This window comes from Ceratosolen solmsi, unplaced genomic scaffold, assembly GCF_000503995.2.
Source record: "Ceratosolen solmsi marchali unplaced genomic scaffold, CerSol_1.0 scaffold10, whole genome shotgun sequence".
Lineage (NCBI taxonomy): Eukaryota > Metazoa > Arthropoda > Insecta > Hymenoptera > Agaonidae > Ceratosolen > Ceratosolen solmsi.
In genome coordinates this window covers 26,675,964-26,693,880 of record NW_011948412.1, presented here as the reverse complement: position 1 = coordinate 26,693,880, position 17,917 = coordinate 26,675,964, and the positions used below count along the sequence as shown (strand labels likewise).

Genomic DNA, 17,917 nt, shown 5'->3' with positions numbered 1-17,917 from the left:
AAATAATTATATTAATACGTAGTGACTGATATTCTATTCAACATGGAAGATATTCTTAATAATTATTGCAATCGCAGTCTGGGATGGTATGAATTTTACATACTGGTCGATTAATGCGTTTTGGAGCAGGTGGTAGTATGAATACAGGTCGTCTAATTGATGGAGGTCGTGGGGCCACATACACTGGTGTAGAGGGTGGCGGCGGGGACGGGGAAGAGATGCACAATGGTGTTTGTGGAGAAGGGTGTGGTGGTAATGGCGGAGCCACATAAACGTTTAGTGCGCCGACTCGCGTACCTCGCGCGCCGCCGACTGATACGGCGGCGGGGGCGGCGGGGGCGGCGGGGGCGGGGGGGACGGCGGGGACGAAGACGGGAGAAGACATACCGGGGATGGGGGTGGACCATAAACCGGTGGTGGAGGAGGTCCATATACAATAGTTGGAGGTGGAGGTGGCGGTAACGGAGGTGGTGTTATATATACAGGAGGTGGTGGTGGTGGACCATATACTATTGTTGGTGGTAGTGGTTGTGGTGAACGTGGTGGTATTGATTGTGAAACACACACTTGTGTTGGTGGTGGCGGTGGCAATGATGGTGGTGGTGGTGCTGGTGGTAAATAATATATTTGAGGAGGAAGTGGTGATGGCGGTGGTAGTGGAGGCGGCGGCGGTGGCGGTGGTGGAGACGGTGGTAAATAATAAATTGGCGGTGGCGCTGGTGGGCCATATATCACTGGTGGTGGTCGAGGTACAGGTGATACACTGGAGGAGGTGGTGGTGGCGGTGGAGTGATATACACTGGAGGAGGTGGTGGTGGCGGTGGAGTGATATACACTGGAGGAGGTGGTGGTGGCGGTGGAGTGATATACACTGGAGGAGGTGGTGGTGGCGGTGGAGTGATATACACTGGAGGAGGTGGTGGTGGCGGTGGAGTGATATACACTGGAGGAGGTGGTGGTGGCGGTGGAGTGATATACACTGGAGGAGGTGGTGGTGGCGGTGGAGTGATATACACTGGAGGAGGTGGTGGTGGCGGTGACGGTGGCGGCGCAGGTGGCAATACACACAATTGAGTTGACTGTATTGGAGGTGATGGTGGTGTATATACCGGGGGTGGATTCACATAGCTGTAATTGGTATAATTTATAATTTACATGATTTTATTACTAGAAATGAATGTATTATAAAAATTAGAGATTGTTTCACGCAATATTTTTACTTTCATTTTTTACTAGTGCTTGAAAAATGTTATCATTTCTTATAGGTCATTCTGCAAGAAAAATACTTTTATCCTTTGAAATACAAATAATATATTGTATAATTAAATTAATTTTAATATGAAAATGGAAGTTTCAGTACATAAAGTTAAGTGAATTCATAAATATATATGTCTGTATGCGCCCACGTATAATGTATTTTATATCCGCGTATAAATGTAAAAATAATATGTATCATTATTTTATAATTTTTTTAATTATTCTATTATATTACTTTAATCAATTAACCATTAATAAATAATTTATTCTTTAAAAGATATTAAATGAAATACTATGATCTGTATTCGTCTGATAATAATAATTTTACAATTATAAATGGCGTCAATTTTTTTCTGTAGTCGCCCAATTCGATATTGCTTCATAAATCTTAAAAATCTAATGAATAAGCTCTAACTTCTTACATCGGATTAGGTGGTGGTCCATAGACAGGACTTGGAGCCGAATATACTGTGATACTACCTAACTGATCTTCACAATCATCTTCGAATGATGGGCCACTATAACTTTCGGGCGGTGGTTGAGGAGACGGTCTGTACACTGGTACAAATCGTGGTTTTGGTGAAGGAATCTAATAATATTCATATATTTATAAGTTTTTATTGTTACAAGTTTTTACAATACAAACAATTACTATTTCACCAGCTGTATTAATATTTTAGTTATATGTATAAACTTGTAGTACAACTAAATTTGAAGTTTATTAAATTTTAAAAATATATGAATTTATGAGTTTCAAAATGAAATGACTAATAAAAAGGAAATGATAATATGCTATATGTGATTCGGATCCTGTACATCTAATGATTGTCATCCTAAACTTACCTCAATTTTATAAGGAATTTCTATCTCATCATCACATGCAGGAAGATGATAAGCACAGCATCTCCGGCTTGAAACAACGAAGGCTAATGCCAAAGCGAGGCACATGCCTCGCAATGCAAGCGACATCCTTAAGCCGATGTCGCGACTACTCATATTCATTTGATGCACTCTACGTTTTTATATACTCCTTTTTCCCTTCCTTTTTTGATAATGCTTTAAGCCGATTCCAATCACCAGGATACAATCTTACTACAGTCACGAAGTGGCCCTGGCATGAAAGCGCAAGCATTTAATACGTTACTCGGCCAAATTAACGCATTTCCTGTTTAACATTTTTTGTCTTTCTTGCATGTGCTGTGTGATACTTGTTTAGAACAATTCAGGTATATTTTCCTTGTTACATTTATTGGATTTGCCGAAAAAACTTATCTTCTTTTATCTTGTATAAAAAAATCATCACATTAAACTATATCTAATAAATTTTGTTTTTTATATAAATATATTCATATATATTGTATCATATATGGAAGTAATTTAATATGTAAAAGATTATGAAAATTATATTTATAAACCGTTTAATTATTACATTTTTCATTGACTTATAAATATTATGTTTTGTTATTTACAAGTTTCACTGACATCTTGTTTTATATAACAAATGTTAGGAGCAATAAATAAATTAAAAATATATATTTAGTTTAAACATAGTAATATTCAAATAAAATTAAAAAAAATTACAACATATGATTATAATAATTTGGAAGAGCATATAATCGAATTACAGCTTATATGCTTGATTCACACATAAATGAATACAGTCTTTATTATACAGTGTTTATGCTTATTTTTTAAAATATATTATATATATATTCATATGCATATGTAAACTTCAATGCTTCTGATTTCATTTTACTACATTATATATCTTATAATTGTACATATAATATTTGTTATAAATATTTCATTGAAGTCTTTTGTAATTGTAACATGTAATGTTATTCATATAACATTATAATGTACAAAAAGATTGAAATTTTGTTATTAGTCAGATTTAAATAATTTAATTTAATGCAATAAATCATAAAAAATCATAAATTCTCCTTTTTTATTGGACAAGTAATTATATTTTCATAAAATATTGGTTTATTAGAATCTTTATTTAAAAACCAAAATGTAAATATATTATAAGACAAAATAAACTTTTTCGATATAATAGCTTATTTTTTTCAATACATGAAATATAATCTATTTTAGAATATTGTTAAAAACAAATTTATGGAAGATATTGTATTAATAATATATCATTTTTTATCATATAAAACTTAAGATAGATAATATGAATGTTTTATTTAAGATGTATTTTAATTATAAAAATAAAATTTTTTATAAAATAATGAAAAATACATAAGAAATTACTATGGCATTTGTTAAGTAAAATATTTATTTATGAATACTTATTAATATATTATATTATAAAAATCTATTTAAATAATATTATTCAATTATTCTATATATAATTTTTTAATGTGTATTTATACTAGTTTACTTATAGAGTAAATATATAATAAATAAATATGAAGGAAAATTTAAAGAATATTTAAAAGATGTTTCAATTTATTTGTAAATTTTATTTTAAGACACCAATGGTTGTAATTTTACGATTAAAATTTATTGCATTAATAACAATTAAATTTACATTCTTCATACTTTTTTTTATATACATGTAAATTTGTATACTTTTTTGTTATTAACTAGCATGCTGAACATGTTCTTAATAATAATTGATTAGCGGTTGTTTAAAAGAATGTTAGTAAACGTCAATTTTGAAAGTCATAACAGTCAATGTATGTAGGTAATCGTTTATAACATCAGCATTTCCGTTTGTGTTAATTTGGCATATTTATGCACAGATAAGACATACATGTAATTTTATGAACTTAAATATTATTTCAATTGTACGTAGGAAAATATTATTTTAGAAGTATATTATTCTAATAATCTTTGTAATATAATAGTATTAAATTTGCATTATATTTAAGATACAAATAAGATCTAATTAAATTAAAAAAAATATGTCAATAGTAGAAAGTCAATGTCAATAGTAGTTTAAAAAAAATTCTTTTTTAATAATCTTATAACAATATGTATTTATGATAAAATTATAATTTCTTTTATATTTTGATATTTTTGAATTCCATACACTTTAAAAAAAGAATGAAATTATAATTAAAAGGCATTCAAAAGATTGAATTTTTTATTATATTTAACAGTAAATTTGTCATTTAATAAAGTGATATTATAGTCATAATATATATTTAATATTTTTCCTAAATTCAAATATACACTAATCAAGCTAATTTTATTTTTCTTAATTTCAATAAATTAATTATATATATGACTCTATGTGTATGCGGTGTGTGGTGCGTATATATATAAATTAGAAGATACAATAATATATAATAATATGTGTAATATAATTTATTTATTATGCTGAATCTAATAATAATATATATTATCGATATTTACAGTTCATTACTAAAATATACGAAAAAATAAAAAACTGAAAAATTTATATTTAAAATTATAAACATTAATTTAATACTAGTTCAAAATCCAAAATCTAAATTTTCGATATACATTTACGTAAAATACATTTTATATATAATATAATTTAGTTTTAAAATAGATTTTATTAAAAAAATACATGAAAAATTATTAATAAAGCTGATATGATAGTGTATTAATAAAACTAGGCATGTTTTCTACAAACATAAACATAAGAAGAAGGCAAAGCAAAAAATGAAGCGAAGAAGGATTGTAAATAAGAAGCAAGTTATGAGGATAAATTTCTTTATTTATATAAGAGTTCGTATAACAGTAAGTGTATGAAACCGTTTATACCATATGGCTCCTTGTCATGATCATTTCAATTTTTTGATTTGTTTTTTGCTTAGTGTGCATGCCAACGGTTTTACGATGCGCTGACAAGTAAGCTTTAATGGCAGAAGTAGTAAGGGCTTATAAATCTTAATTCCATAACACTGATGCCAAAGAAAGCTTACTTTCAAACTTTTGGGGTTATACAGTAAATATTTAGTCGTTTTATAATTTCTGGAATTTGATACAATACAATAAAATATTATTGAAAAAAATGTCCAAATAGTCGATTTTTTTCCTTTTGCAATGATATAGTAATAGCGTTATCGAGTTTAATTCCATATAAATTTAGAATCATGTTTTATTTAAAATTATGAGGATATTGATAATATAAAATTAATATAATTATTAAAGAAACAATAAATTTTATTGAACTTTCATTTCGTTGTATATACTCTACTTATAAGAAAGAAAATTATTCTTGCTAATATTTTGTACATTATCAATAATATTGATTGCCATTATAGAACAATTAATTAAAAGTCGTTTGTATAATTATAAATATATTATTAAAAAATTTTTTTTATTTCGCACTGAAGATTTTAATATATAATTTTAAAAACTAGGAACATACTCTTAACAAACAATATTTATTTTAAAATTCTATTCAAGTTAAATGCAATATTCATGGATAAGATTATATTGTAATCTAATAATGAAGTTAATCAACTTAAATTTTTGTTTGAAATACTTCTCTATTATAAGTAATGATAATATTTCAATGATTGTATTGTATGTACAATCTTATTAACACTATTGTCTTTGAATTTAAGTATTTAATTCTATCTTATAGAATTAATTATAATTTAGTAATTAGACTTTGAATTTATATAAAGTTAAAAATAAATAGATTTTTTTTAATAATAAAAATAATAATAATAACCCTGATTAATTATTAAGAAATATTTCAATTGAAAATGCAACACTATAAATCACAGATTCATTGATAATTAAATATAAATAATAATTTTACTAATATTGAGCAATAATAACATTGATCCTATTTTTCCGAAAACATAATGAATACAATTTTTCATTTATGAAATATTTTCATTACTTGATTGTATTTTGCTACTAAAGTAGGTATATATTTATAGACATAATTAGGCGGTATTATTAGTTCTGTAGAAATATTATTAAAAATAAAATATATTTATTTTAATGGAAATTTTTTTATGTTGAAAAACTATTTTAAAACATGTTTTAATTTCAAGTATAATTATAAAACTTACTATTTATTTAAAAAAAGTTATTTCTTTGATTCATAATATAAAATGATTAATTTAAATACATAGCTTTTGCGAACGCTATATTCTATGAGATTTATGTACATTAAATATGTAAGATTTATATTACAATTTCATAAACGTATTAATAAAATCACAAAAACATTCATTAATTTAATTATATATTTAATTTTTCACGATAATGCAGAAGTTTAATTCTGATTGATTTTTCTCTCTTTATTTTAATATGTTACTAAAAGTAAGACTCTGTAGTAAATGGAAAATAAAACATTTTTTTCTTATAATTTTATAATTTATTTTAAGTAATTATTTTAAGTAAATTAAAAAAAAATTGTAAAATCTAATAATAAATAACTTCTAAGTAAAAAAGGTAATAGTTTTTTTATAATAAATTTTTTATCTTCGTTATAATATTTTTAATTAATTAATATAATTTTTACTGTTCCATATTATATGAACTGCTATGTTCGTAACAGGTGTGAAAGAAATTAATTTATTTGTTTTAAGATACAATTCTGTTATCTTTCAAAAAGGTTTGCGACTCTAATATTATTTATAATGAACTAATTATAATTGTCATTATATGTGCCTCCATATATAATGGAAATATATACAAAATATAGTTGTCTCCACTTTTATTCATATATATATATAATAAATTAATATATATAATAATTAATGATCGTTTGAATTTATACGTACAATTATTTTTATATATTAACAATTGATTTTTGAAGTGATTGCATAATGATTTTTAAATTTAATTTGTTTTATCATATTGTATACATCTAATGATCTATTATAATTCTTTATATGATGTACTCCTTGATTTCGTAGTCGTTATAATTATTATAATTGCCATAGTTGCTGTAGTCGCCGTACTAGCTGTACCTAGTTTTTAACGACTCTTGATTGATTCTTTGATATACTTTTATACTAGCGTAATTATATTTACTATTATTTATAGTGTTGTTAAACTTAAATTTGGATATAGTTGTTCGTTTTGGTATAATTGTTTGTTAAGTCATAAGGTACTTTTTGCTTAACTTTGTATTGTATTATTCTTTGTGGTAAATAAGACATCTGTGATTCAGAAACTTCAGCTATATTTAGGACTCTTGTCATAACATTCTGCACTAAGAGAAACTTTTATCAGTATCTGCACTTTCCGATAATTTTTATGGTTTCTTTTTTTATTATAATTTGTAATTTATATATTTACACTAATAAAATTTTTAACAAATAGCATATAGATAAAATATAAGTATACAGTTTTTAAAAATAGTAAGTTTTAAAATTATCAAAGTTCTTTAAAAATTTAATATTCATTTATAAATATGAAATTTAAATACTTGTATAAGGCATGTTATATTTTGATGTCATGTTAGTGATAAAAAATTATTTAAAATACTACCCACTTTAGAATTTTCGAAAACAAACGAACTCTCTATTAGATGCACAGAACAACAGGCATTGTTGAATATCTAATTACATCTTCAACTAATGTATATTATAGGAGTAGTGACAGTAATGACAGTATGGCTACAGTGATCTCGTTTAAATTTTATCAATCAATAAGAGTCAAAGAAAGAAGGTTGAGATTATTATATAAAGCATAAGATAGGATATTGTAAGATTATAAAATTATAAGAAAAAGAAATATTATGAAAAAAATAGTAGTCTGAAATATTGAAAATGTAGTAAAAGATGGATTATACAATAGAGAATATGGTTATTAATAAAATAAAATAACAAAATAAGTGTTACCAAAATAGACAAATTTATGTATAGAGAATAATACATTGAAATAACTTTTAATATATATATTTTTTATTTACTTGAATACAATTAAATATTTTAATTTAAATTTTTCTATCATAAAAGACCATTTTTTAAATATGAGAAATTATTACCAACGATTAATTCATTTAATAAAAATATTGTTTTACTTGTAATATGTATTTATTAATTATATTTTTGCTCATTTTAGGTCAATTTGATTTTCCAAAATGATAAAAGGATTTAATTCAATGACTGGTTTATCGACGATAAAAAGATTTTCCTCAGCAATGTTTGAGATATCCTTACTAATTTCGTCGTTAGATGGATGTTGACGATGTCCAAAGGCTAAACGGTCCTCAGATATATACTTTTTTCTGAATAAATTTCGAAATAAATGGTCATAGGCATAAGAAATAGAAGACAGATCAGCTGGTATTGTTGATTGATCTTTATGATTCTGCATTCGGTTAATAACTGCTGAATTCCAAAATTTATTTGGATTAATTCCAAATTCAATATCGAAGTTTACTTATTTTCAATTAATAAAAATCAAATATTTGTTACAATAATTAATTACTAAATAATATATGTCAAAATAAACTAAACTTAACTAAATAAATCTCAAAAAATAATTTAATTAATTAAAATTAGAAAATTGAAAATACAATTTATCAATGAAACATAATAAATATTTGCCCATTTAATTTTAAATTGATTGCAATAAAAAATATCTTGCAATATAGTTATCAAAGATATGTTTGTAATTATAATTAAGAATTTTTATATTATATATATATTCTTTACTAAAATATGTTTACTTTAATTTACCTGTATTGTATTTAAATTTTAGTAAATATAAAAATATAAATAAACATATTTAGTAAATATAAAAAATATATATGGAATTTAATTAAATATATATTAAGAAATAATATTTATGTACATTTTAAATAACATGTGTTAGTGTAAAAATTTATCATTTTAAAGCCACCTCTAATTATCAAATATAATTTAATAATTTCAAACATGTAAAATGATCTTTTGTACATGTAAATATTTGTAAAAAATGTAAATATATGTAAATAAAATTTTTTTGTATAAATTAAAGAATTATGCAAATTTATGAAATAAAACATTATTTAATTTAAGAACATTAAAAATTAAAAGACTATATGTTAAATTATTAACTCTATAAAATCAAAATTAAATAAATTTATCATTGTTTATTATTATCTGCAAACAGTATTATTTAATAATAAAATGTTTTGTAATATGTAATTTAAATTCTTTTAATGCATCAACTTTTAAAGGTACTTAAAAATTTTTAATATAAATATTCCTAATTTTTAATAAATACATAAAACTTATTTTTTTAATCGGTATTATCATTCAATAATAAATTTTAAATGAAAAATGAATAAACTAAAAATGATAACTTGATCATTTATACTGTATTAAAATTTTTTTTATATTATAATTTATACATTCCATAATTGTATTTTTTAAATTAATATACAAATTATTTTAATTTCTTACAAATTCTAAAACTTTAATTATGAATCACAAATTAAAATTTCTATAATCAAACTAGGTTTAAAATGTTACGTTAAGTTGTGAAAAATAATGGACAGATAATAAATATTATTATAACATATTATAAAACATTTGTATAAATATTATTTGAAACTATAATTTTTAATAATTTAAATAATCAAATAGATGTATGTAATTGAAATCATCGCCCTATATACATGAGTTTATTAAAGATAATATACATTAAAATATACATAATAGTATTTAAAAAGAAATCAGACACTTTTTATTAAATAATCATAAATTTACTTAATTTTCACATGTATTGAAAAATAGTCTCCTAATATGGAATTTGACAGTCATTCAGAGAAAATCTGTTAAATAATTGTGATATGTGATTCAACACTTTAATCATGACATACCCGGTTCATCATTGCATGGGCTATATACATCAAATGAAGTCCAATTTGGCACTGATAATGCAGATTTGATTGTACTAAATATAATATTATCTGATTTGCATTGTGTAGAGGCTATTCGTGGAATCATTCTATAAGAAAATGATGTTTATGATGGAAACAAAGTTATTGATTAAGTTGCTAATATATATTGAGCATTATTTATTACTAGAACTGATATTGGTGATGTAGTTGGTGTTAGATACTGTTCATGTTACCAAATAGGGAGTTGCATGAGTTTGGATTAGTATTTCAACTAAATTAGAAATTAATAGCATTGTATAAAATGGTTCAACTGGTAGAGAATATGATGTATATAAATATATATATGACTTGATTTTCTTGAATCATTGTACTATTTGATATATTTTCAGAACATAATACGTTCCAATACTAGAGAAAACCCTAATGATGTTATCGTTAGTGTTGGTAGTGGTTGTGATACTGATATTGAAATTCGTGTTACTGTTTATATTATTGATAATGCTAGTATAAATGACTTGTGTTCGACAAATATTCACAGGAGTTGGAATAAAAAAGTTAAAAAAAATACTTATTTATACTGAGTAAATATTTCTGGCATGTAAAAAGCTGATAACATTTTGTCATTGTAAAATGTCATCGACTTTATACATACAATCGAGGTTGGAAATTAATATGTAATTTGAGTTGATATAAAGAAAGTTCTTGAATCTAATGATCGAAATAATTTGGCTGAAGGATTCCTGATAACGCTCTTTTCTAATTTATGTATTTTTCAAGTATTATAGATATTATCAGTAGACATAAATCTAAAACTTAAAAGATTTTTTGTTACTGATTTATCTTTTATAAACAGTTTCAAAATTATAAAACAGAAAATTTATTGTAGGAATGAAAATTATTTAAATTTATATAATCTCGAACAAAATTTTATTATAAATTTTAAAATAAACATCCTTTATTTTAACTAAGTAAAATATATTATCTCATAAATAAATAATAAATAAATGTTAAAGTTGAACAAATAATTGTATTATGTACTTGTCTTATTTATATTTATAATTTTTAATAGTCAGATAATTTTATTATTATATTTTATTCATTTCATTTCATTATTTTACTATTATTGATCATATTATTATTACTAGTTTACTCACAGTCGTAATGTTATTACATATGATAATCATTTAATATAGCGGTCCAATATAATTTGTTAAAATAAATACAAACTGTTATAGATATAATTATATTAATTATTCACAGGATTTATTATTAACCATGTTAATTAATTTTAAATTAAGATTAATTTATATTGCTTTTGATTGATAATAAACATAACAAAAAGTTATGTAAGTTTTATATGAATTCATATTTAGTATAATGGTAAATTTTAGACCTGTTTTTTAAAAATGTTTTACTTATATTATTTCATGCTTATATTGATTTAAATTAAATTTTTTGTTTTATTAATATGAATATATTTTTACTTACACTGAATATATATATTTATAAATTTATGAATTTATAAATTAGCAAATAGTATTTAATGTTTATATTAATTTATAACTGAATTTTAATGTAGGCAAATATGAATACATACAATATACTATGAGTAGATATAAATTAATAATATTTAAATACTAATATTCTCAAATCATAATGTAACAAATATAATATTATTCTTACTTAGAGGAAATTGATGTATTAGGTTTCTGATACCAAAGGTTTATTTTTTTTTGTGTTTTTGCATCAATGTAATCATCATTGCCTTTATTTAATAATGGAGAAGTTTCATAAAATGGAACTGCAGTTAAACCAGGCACGATTTTTTGGCTGTGTTTCAGCTTGCGGATAATATTGTTGCTATCGGATAAATTAACGTGTGTAAAATTAAGAACTTTGAACGAATCAATATATTGACAAAATTGTGTGTTCTTAAATTTAGTCCCATGGGCTAAAATATTGAAAATAAATGTCGATAATATGAAACATATGTTTGCCGAAATAATTTTCATTCTAATAATTGATTAAGCCGATTTTTGAAATGAAACTACTATTTCGAATGTTTTTATTTTTGGATATTAGCAACAATATTTTTTAATCTAATATTATTAAAATGTAACTTTTTAGGTTTACACTTTTTCTGTCACTCTTTATTTTTCTCACTTTTGATTTATAATATGTATCCTGTAATGAAACCGTAAAAAATCGTTGATGTTTTTTAATCACTATTCGTCAGTTTCATTTATACGAGTCGTAAAACAAAAGAGCAAAGTAGCTTAGTTGTTTTTAAAAGATTAAAGACAGCGTGTAAACGAAAGAAATCGCTGGTCTGAATTTGGATAAAACACTGGGAAACGTTGCTGCAAATAAAAGACGGAAGGATTTCTGCTGTAATACTACGAAACGAACTTTGTAAAAATAAAGTAGATTTATTGCATGAGTTTTTAAAAAAATTTTATATTCTAATTCAATATTGTAATTTAAAAAGCTTAATTTATTATTCTTGGAATATCAATTTTTTCAATAAGTATTCATTGTTTAAATAATATACATGTACTATATCAATCCGATGAAATTAAATAAAAAACACTTATAACAATTTATAGAGATTATACTGCATTTATAAATGAACTCACTGATAAAATATTTAAAATTTCCTAAAATTAAATATGACATTTCTAAATTAAAATATGGATACTTAAAACAAAATATAATCTATAATATAAAAAATTTCTAAATTATAATGATTTACAACTGCTAATATCCAACGCGTATGTTTTATATTATATTGAATTTATATTATCCATATGATGAAATAAAATATATAAAAATATATAAAAATTGTATATAAAAAATGAAAACAAAAATGAGGAAACAGCTCGGTTGATATGCATTTCTTAAATCTAAATTTTTATAAAGCCTTACTAGATAATTCATTACAAATAAATACAATAAAATTTTATAATTGCTTAAACATACTTAATATATATGATTTTATTTGTGTATGAGCGATCATTAAAAATTATAAAGAAATTGGTTAAAATATAAATATTAGATATAGTGTATTCAAAGTTTAAAAACTACGTATTTTATTTCTAAGCAAATATCATTACATTATATGTAAAGTATCTTTATTCTTTTTAAGGTACAGTCTGTATTAATGCACTTGTCTGCTTTTACTATTAGCTTAGTACTGACTTCTTTGCTAATATTTTTGTTCCTGAATGAAATAGATCTTATTTTATGAATTTTTAAATTTATCATTTATATTTTTTCTAATACAATAATGTATTATTAATTATAGTGTCTAATGATGCTGCATATAATTAGTTATTTATATATACAATCAGTGTTGTCTGACCTGAATTGAGTAGTTAAATAATGATTTTAAATTAAATGTATGCATGACTAATTTATGCATCTATATTGTATCATTATTATTCTAATAGCTTAGTTATTGAATATTTGCAAGGGTTCAAAGTATAATACATATTTACAATCTAACATATATAGAATTAAAACAACAAAACAAATAAGTTAATATAAAAAGTTAGCTTATTTTATATTTTTTATATTAATGATTATCAATGCAGAAGTAAATAAATATACTATCCAATATTGAAAATTTCTTTTATTTAATTCTTCATTAATGTTACAGAAATATAAATATATAATGTATTATTAAATTTAATTAAATTATTCTATTCCGTTCTTACAAAACATGTATTTTTAAATAAACAATAATTTTATCAAAGCAATATATAAAGTATTTACAAAGACTTATTATTATATTAATTTAATAATTCATAATTTAATTATTTATTATTACTTATAAGATATTGTATTAAACCAAAAAATTTATATTATAAAATATTAATTTAACTAATTTTATTTTTGTTTGTACAAATCATATAATCAACATTTCATATTTGATTTTATAATATAATTGTTATAATTGTTATAATATAATATAATTATAATATAAATATAATATAATTAATTTTATAATATAATACAATATAATTTATAATATAATATAAAAGAAATTATTATCATACATACGTTATTTAAACATACACAAATATAAACACATATAAAATATGACATGTTAACATGAAACATGAAAGTTTATATGAATATATAGATAAATTAAATTTGTCTATAAAAATATTTAATAGAAAATTTCACTGTAATAATTTTGTCAATTTTTTAAAAATTATTTAAAGTATTTGTTTTGATTCGATGAGTTTTAAATATTTATATTAAAGTATAATATTTTTAAAATATCATTTTGCTAAATTCATCTTTTAATTTTATTGTTGTCTTTATCATTATTTATTATATTATAAATCTATGAAACTATTAACAAAATTTTAATTAATCATAAGTAATGAAGAGTAGTTTTTAGAAACTGAAATCATAGTCGTAATTAAAGTTTTCTCTAAAGATATATTTAATTTATCTTTATTTTATTTTCTATGTAAGAATTAAAGAATTAAATATTTTTTATTAATTTTTTCCTTTTTTTATCAAGAAAATATTATTTTTAAATTATATAACAAATATAATAATAAATAATTATAATTAATTATTTTAAACTTCAGACATTTACAATTATAATATTTTCAAAGATAAACAAAACTATTATAAAAGTAACATTTTAAATTTAATAAATGTTTATTAAATTAATAGCATGATAAATATGTATATTATAATAAATTTTTCATCAGTTTTTTTTTAAATCAAATCATCTAGATATAAGATTAACCTTATCATATTTTACAATCGTTTTTAATAATCTAGATTTATACTAAATGATTTTTAAATTTAATTATAGTTTAACAAACATTTTAATGGAACTAATCTCATGGAAGTTATGCGAAACCAGAGTAATATTATAAATCAAAAGTTAATTAAATAATGTTAACTATAATTCTGTAGAAATTGGTTTATGATTTAATTATTTTAAATTCTATTTAAAAATAATTTTATTTTTAAAAACTCCTTTAAATGTTTTTTTATAAAAATGTTGATAACGTTTGCAAGTATATCGCTGACGAATTTAAAATCATTTTATTTCATATTCTTATTCATCATAATAATTGCTGTAGTCAGTTTTATATCAATGAAATTTTTATACTTTAACCTAAAATGAATTTTTAATATAACTATCATAAAAATAACATGATACATATATTCGTGTAAATGAATATTTTATGATAAAAAAATTAAAAAGTGTGTCATGTATAGATAAATGTATAAAATTTAAAATTTTATTTATTTAACTCAGAATAATTTAGTATTTGATGAATTTTATATTTTTTAAAATATCTATTATTTCAACTAGTTTACTAAAAACACAAGAAAATATTAATATTTAGTAAGCTAAATATATATAAATTTGTATATCTAGAATATTTGTAAATAGTAAATTATAATTTTTATAAACAATTTAAATCCATAAACAAAATGTTAAATTGTTTTTTACATAATAAATGTATTTTTTAAGCATACATAAATAAGTATATCTATTTGTATTATGTACAGTTCAATATTAAATTTATTATACTTTGATACGTATGATTTACTTAATGTAATATTATACAAATAATATATATTTACAATCTATTTAGTTAATATAAAATTATTTTATATTTTTCATTGAGGACAATTTTAATTTGTATAATTACACTTGTCTTAACTTGTCATAAATTATTTTACTATGAACTTTATTTATCAAAAAAATCAGCTGCTCTTTGTCTTTGAGGAAGATTTAATAAATTGTCTGTTAAAACTGGCATTTGAGGTTTTGAATGCACATCCATTTCATTAGCTTTAACAGTAGGTGTTATAAGCCTTGGAGTAGTTGGTGTTTTTATTCCTAAGAAAGGAGTTCTTAAAAATCTTTTGGGAGAAGGAGTGATAGATAGGCGTAGTTTTTGTGTTGCAAGTCTCCGTGCAGCTGGTGACATTGTATTCAGTCGATCAATTGATGATCTTGGTGAAGGCCTGAAATAATAAAATTAGTATTAGAATTCTCTGTAAGAAATATTTAAAAATTTGATTTTTAACATAGATAATTTTTTGTTATATTTAAAATTTATTTTGTTTTAATGAAATTTTTATAAAGATGGATAATTTAATGTATATTAATTATGCACCTAATAATAATTTTATAAAATTTTATGAATTAATAATATAAATAAAATTTTTAAAATAATTTAAAAAAATTTTTATTGCCTTGATTTTCAAATACTAAAAGTAAAAAAATGAAATACTTCTAAAATAAATAAATAAAAAAATTACGTAAAAGAACACAAGGATATATAAATTCAAATATTTATTGAAGAACTAATAATTAATCATTTTTTCTAATGCACTACTTAACGTTGTTAATGATCGTCGTGCTGCATTCAATGCCTTAAGTTTTTTATCTCTTTTTTTTTCTCCAGCCATTTCTGCTAGTTGCATAGCAATTTTTTCTCGTTTTGGAGGTTCTGCCATTCGAAACGAAGGTCCTTGAATGGCATGTAATAAAGGTGTATCACCGCCATCTAATCTAAATGGTGTTCCTTCAATTTGACCCCACGTCATTATAGGACTGTCAATAATTTCATTAGGAATATGATTTGGTGTTGCTAAAATAGTATATCCATTTATTCTTGGTGTTTCATTTCTTAAAATTTCTTTGCCATCTACTCCTATTTTTCCATCATTTGCTTTCGATTGGGCTTTCGCTAATTCACTAATAGTTTCTTTATTCTGCTGTTCATTGAAAGGATTTACTTTTAATCTTGTATTGGAATGAACAACCTTTTGCCTTCTTTTAGCCATTTCTATTTTTTCTTCGGATGTTAATTCAACTCCATCTGGTATATACATTATATAATTTTTATTTTTATAACTCCAAGTATCTACTTTATATGATATTTGTTCATTCATATTTTTAATTGGTAATTGTTGATTTTTAATATTTTCAATAGTAGATAAATTTGATTGTATTTCTGGTTTATAAAGCCAAGCATATTTAATTCTATATTTCTTTTCATTTTCTATTAATATTTCTTCAAAGCTAGCATTATCCTCACTTGTATTATTCATTAAAAATTCATCCAAACTATGTTCAAGATTCCTTTTTAATTTAACCTTTAAATTCTTAATTTGTGTAAATGAATATGCATCTTCAATGACATTTTCTTTATGAACTGGCGTTTCAAACGTTGCAGGGCTAGCAAGTCTTTCTGTTTTTGGACGTTCAAAGCTATATTTTTCAAATAGCTCTCTCATTTTCTTTGTATCATTGTGCTCTAAAGCTTCGATATATTCATTTTGTGCTTTTAACTTTTCTAAATCTGGAAAAAAATCCCTTTGAATTATTTCAGTCATTTTTTCCACATAAGTTTCTTCATCTAGAATTTTGGATTTAGTTCTTTTCACTGGACCAGCAGGCACTTTAAATACTGCTGCGTCTTTAATATTTTTTGCAGTTTCAAGTGCTATAGAACCTGGTGAATTTACTGATGAACTTCGCTTAATATTTATTGGAGAAAACATAATTTTTACTAATAAAATATTTTATGCGTAATTTAATAATCAATAGTGTTGAAATAGCCTAAATATATAACTTTTTCTTCGTTTGATATTCTTAAATGATATATTTTAAATTTTTATTTATAACTAATATATTTTAATTTACTATATTTCATTTTTCGTGATTAAAAGAATGTTAACATTTTGTTATTTGAGTGCATAAATTAATCTATATAATCACGTAAATTTCGCCATTTGCATTTTCTTTCTCTATTTACACATGCGCATTGTACATCATGGAAGTAAGCCGTATATATATATATATATATATGTATAAACAGTATT

General features: G+C 22.8%; 2 protein-coding genes across 2 annotated transcripts; both read right to left on the bottom strand.

Moving 5' to 3' along the window:
• Positions 1 to 731: 731 nt before the first annotated feature.
• On the bottom strand, positions 732 to 2,226 carry LOC105366578 (extensin-1-like). Its single transcript, XM_011505078.1, has 3 exons — positions 2,101 to 2,226; positions 1,680 to 1,846; positions 732 to 1,128 (listed from the first exon to the last, which is right to left on the bottom strand). The coding sequence occupies exons 1-3, from the start codon at positions 2,224 to 2,226 to the stop codon at positions 732 to 734; spliced, it is 690 nt and encodes a 229-aa protein (XP_011503380.1).
• A 13,507-nt stretch (positions 2,227 to 15,733) lies between these two features.
• Positions 15,734 to 17,632, bottom strand: LOC105363659 (ess-2 splicing factor homolog). Its single transcript, XM_011501411.1, has 2 exons — positions 16,431 to 17,632; positions 15,734 to 16,051 (listed from the first exon to the last, which is right to left on the bottom strand). Exons 1-2 carry the CDS (start codon positions 17,594 to 17,596, stop codon positions 15,772 to 15,774), a joined length of 1,446 nt encoding a protein of 481 aa, XP_011499713.1. The 5' UTR covers positions 17,597 to 17,632; the 3' UTR covers positions 15,734 to 15,771.
• Positions 17,633 to 17,917: the final 285 nt, after the last annotated feature.

What these genes read in the sequence shown, in the direction of transcription:
- LOC105363659 (XM_011501411.1), bottom strand. Translation starts at nt 17,596, where the DNA reads ATGTTTTCTCCAATAAATATTAAGCGAAGTTCATCAGTAAATTCACCA. An exon ending in GCACGACGATCATTAACAAC is followed by an intron (nt 16,052 to 16,430) that starts GTTAAGTAGTGC and finishes TTATTATTTCAG; the next exon opens with GCCTTCACCAAGATCATCAA.
- LOC105366578 (XM_011505078.1), bottom strand. Translation starts at nt 2,226, where the DNA reads ATGTCGCTTGCATTGCGAGGCATGTGCCTCGCTTTGGCATTAGCCTTC. An exon ending in AAATTCCTTATAAAATTGAG is followed by an intron (nt 1,847 to 2,100) that starts GTAAGTTTAGGA and finishes GAATATTATTAG; the next exon opens with ATTCCTTCACCAAAACCACG. An exon ending in GGACCACCACCTAATCCGAT is followed by an intron (nt 1,129 to 1,679) that starts GTAAGAAGTTAG and finishes TACCAATTACAG; the next exon opens with CTATGTGAATCCACCCCCGG.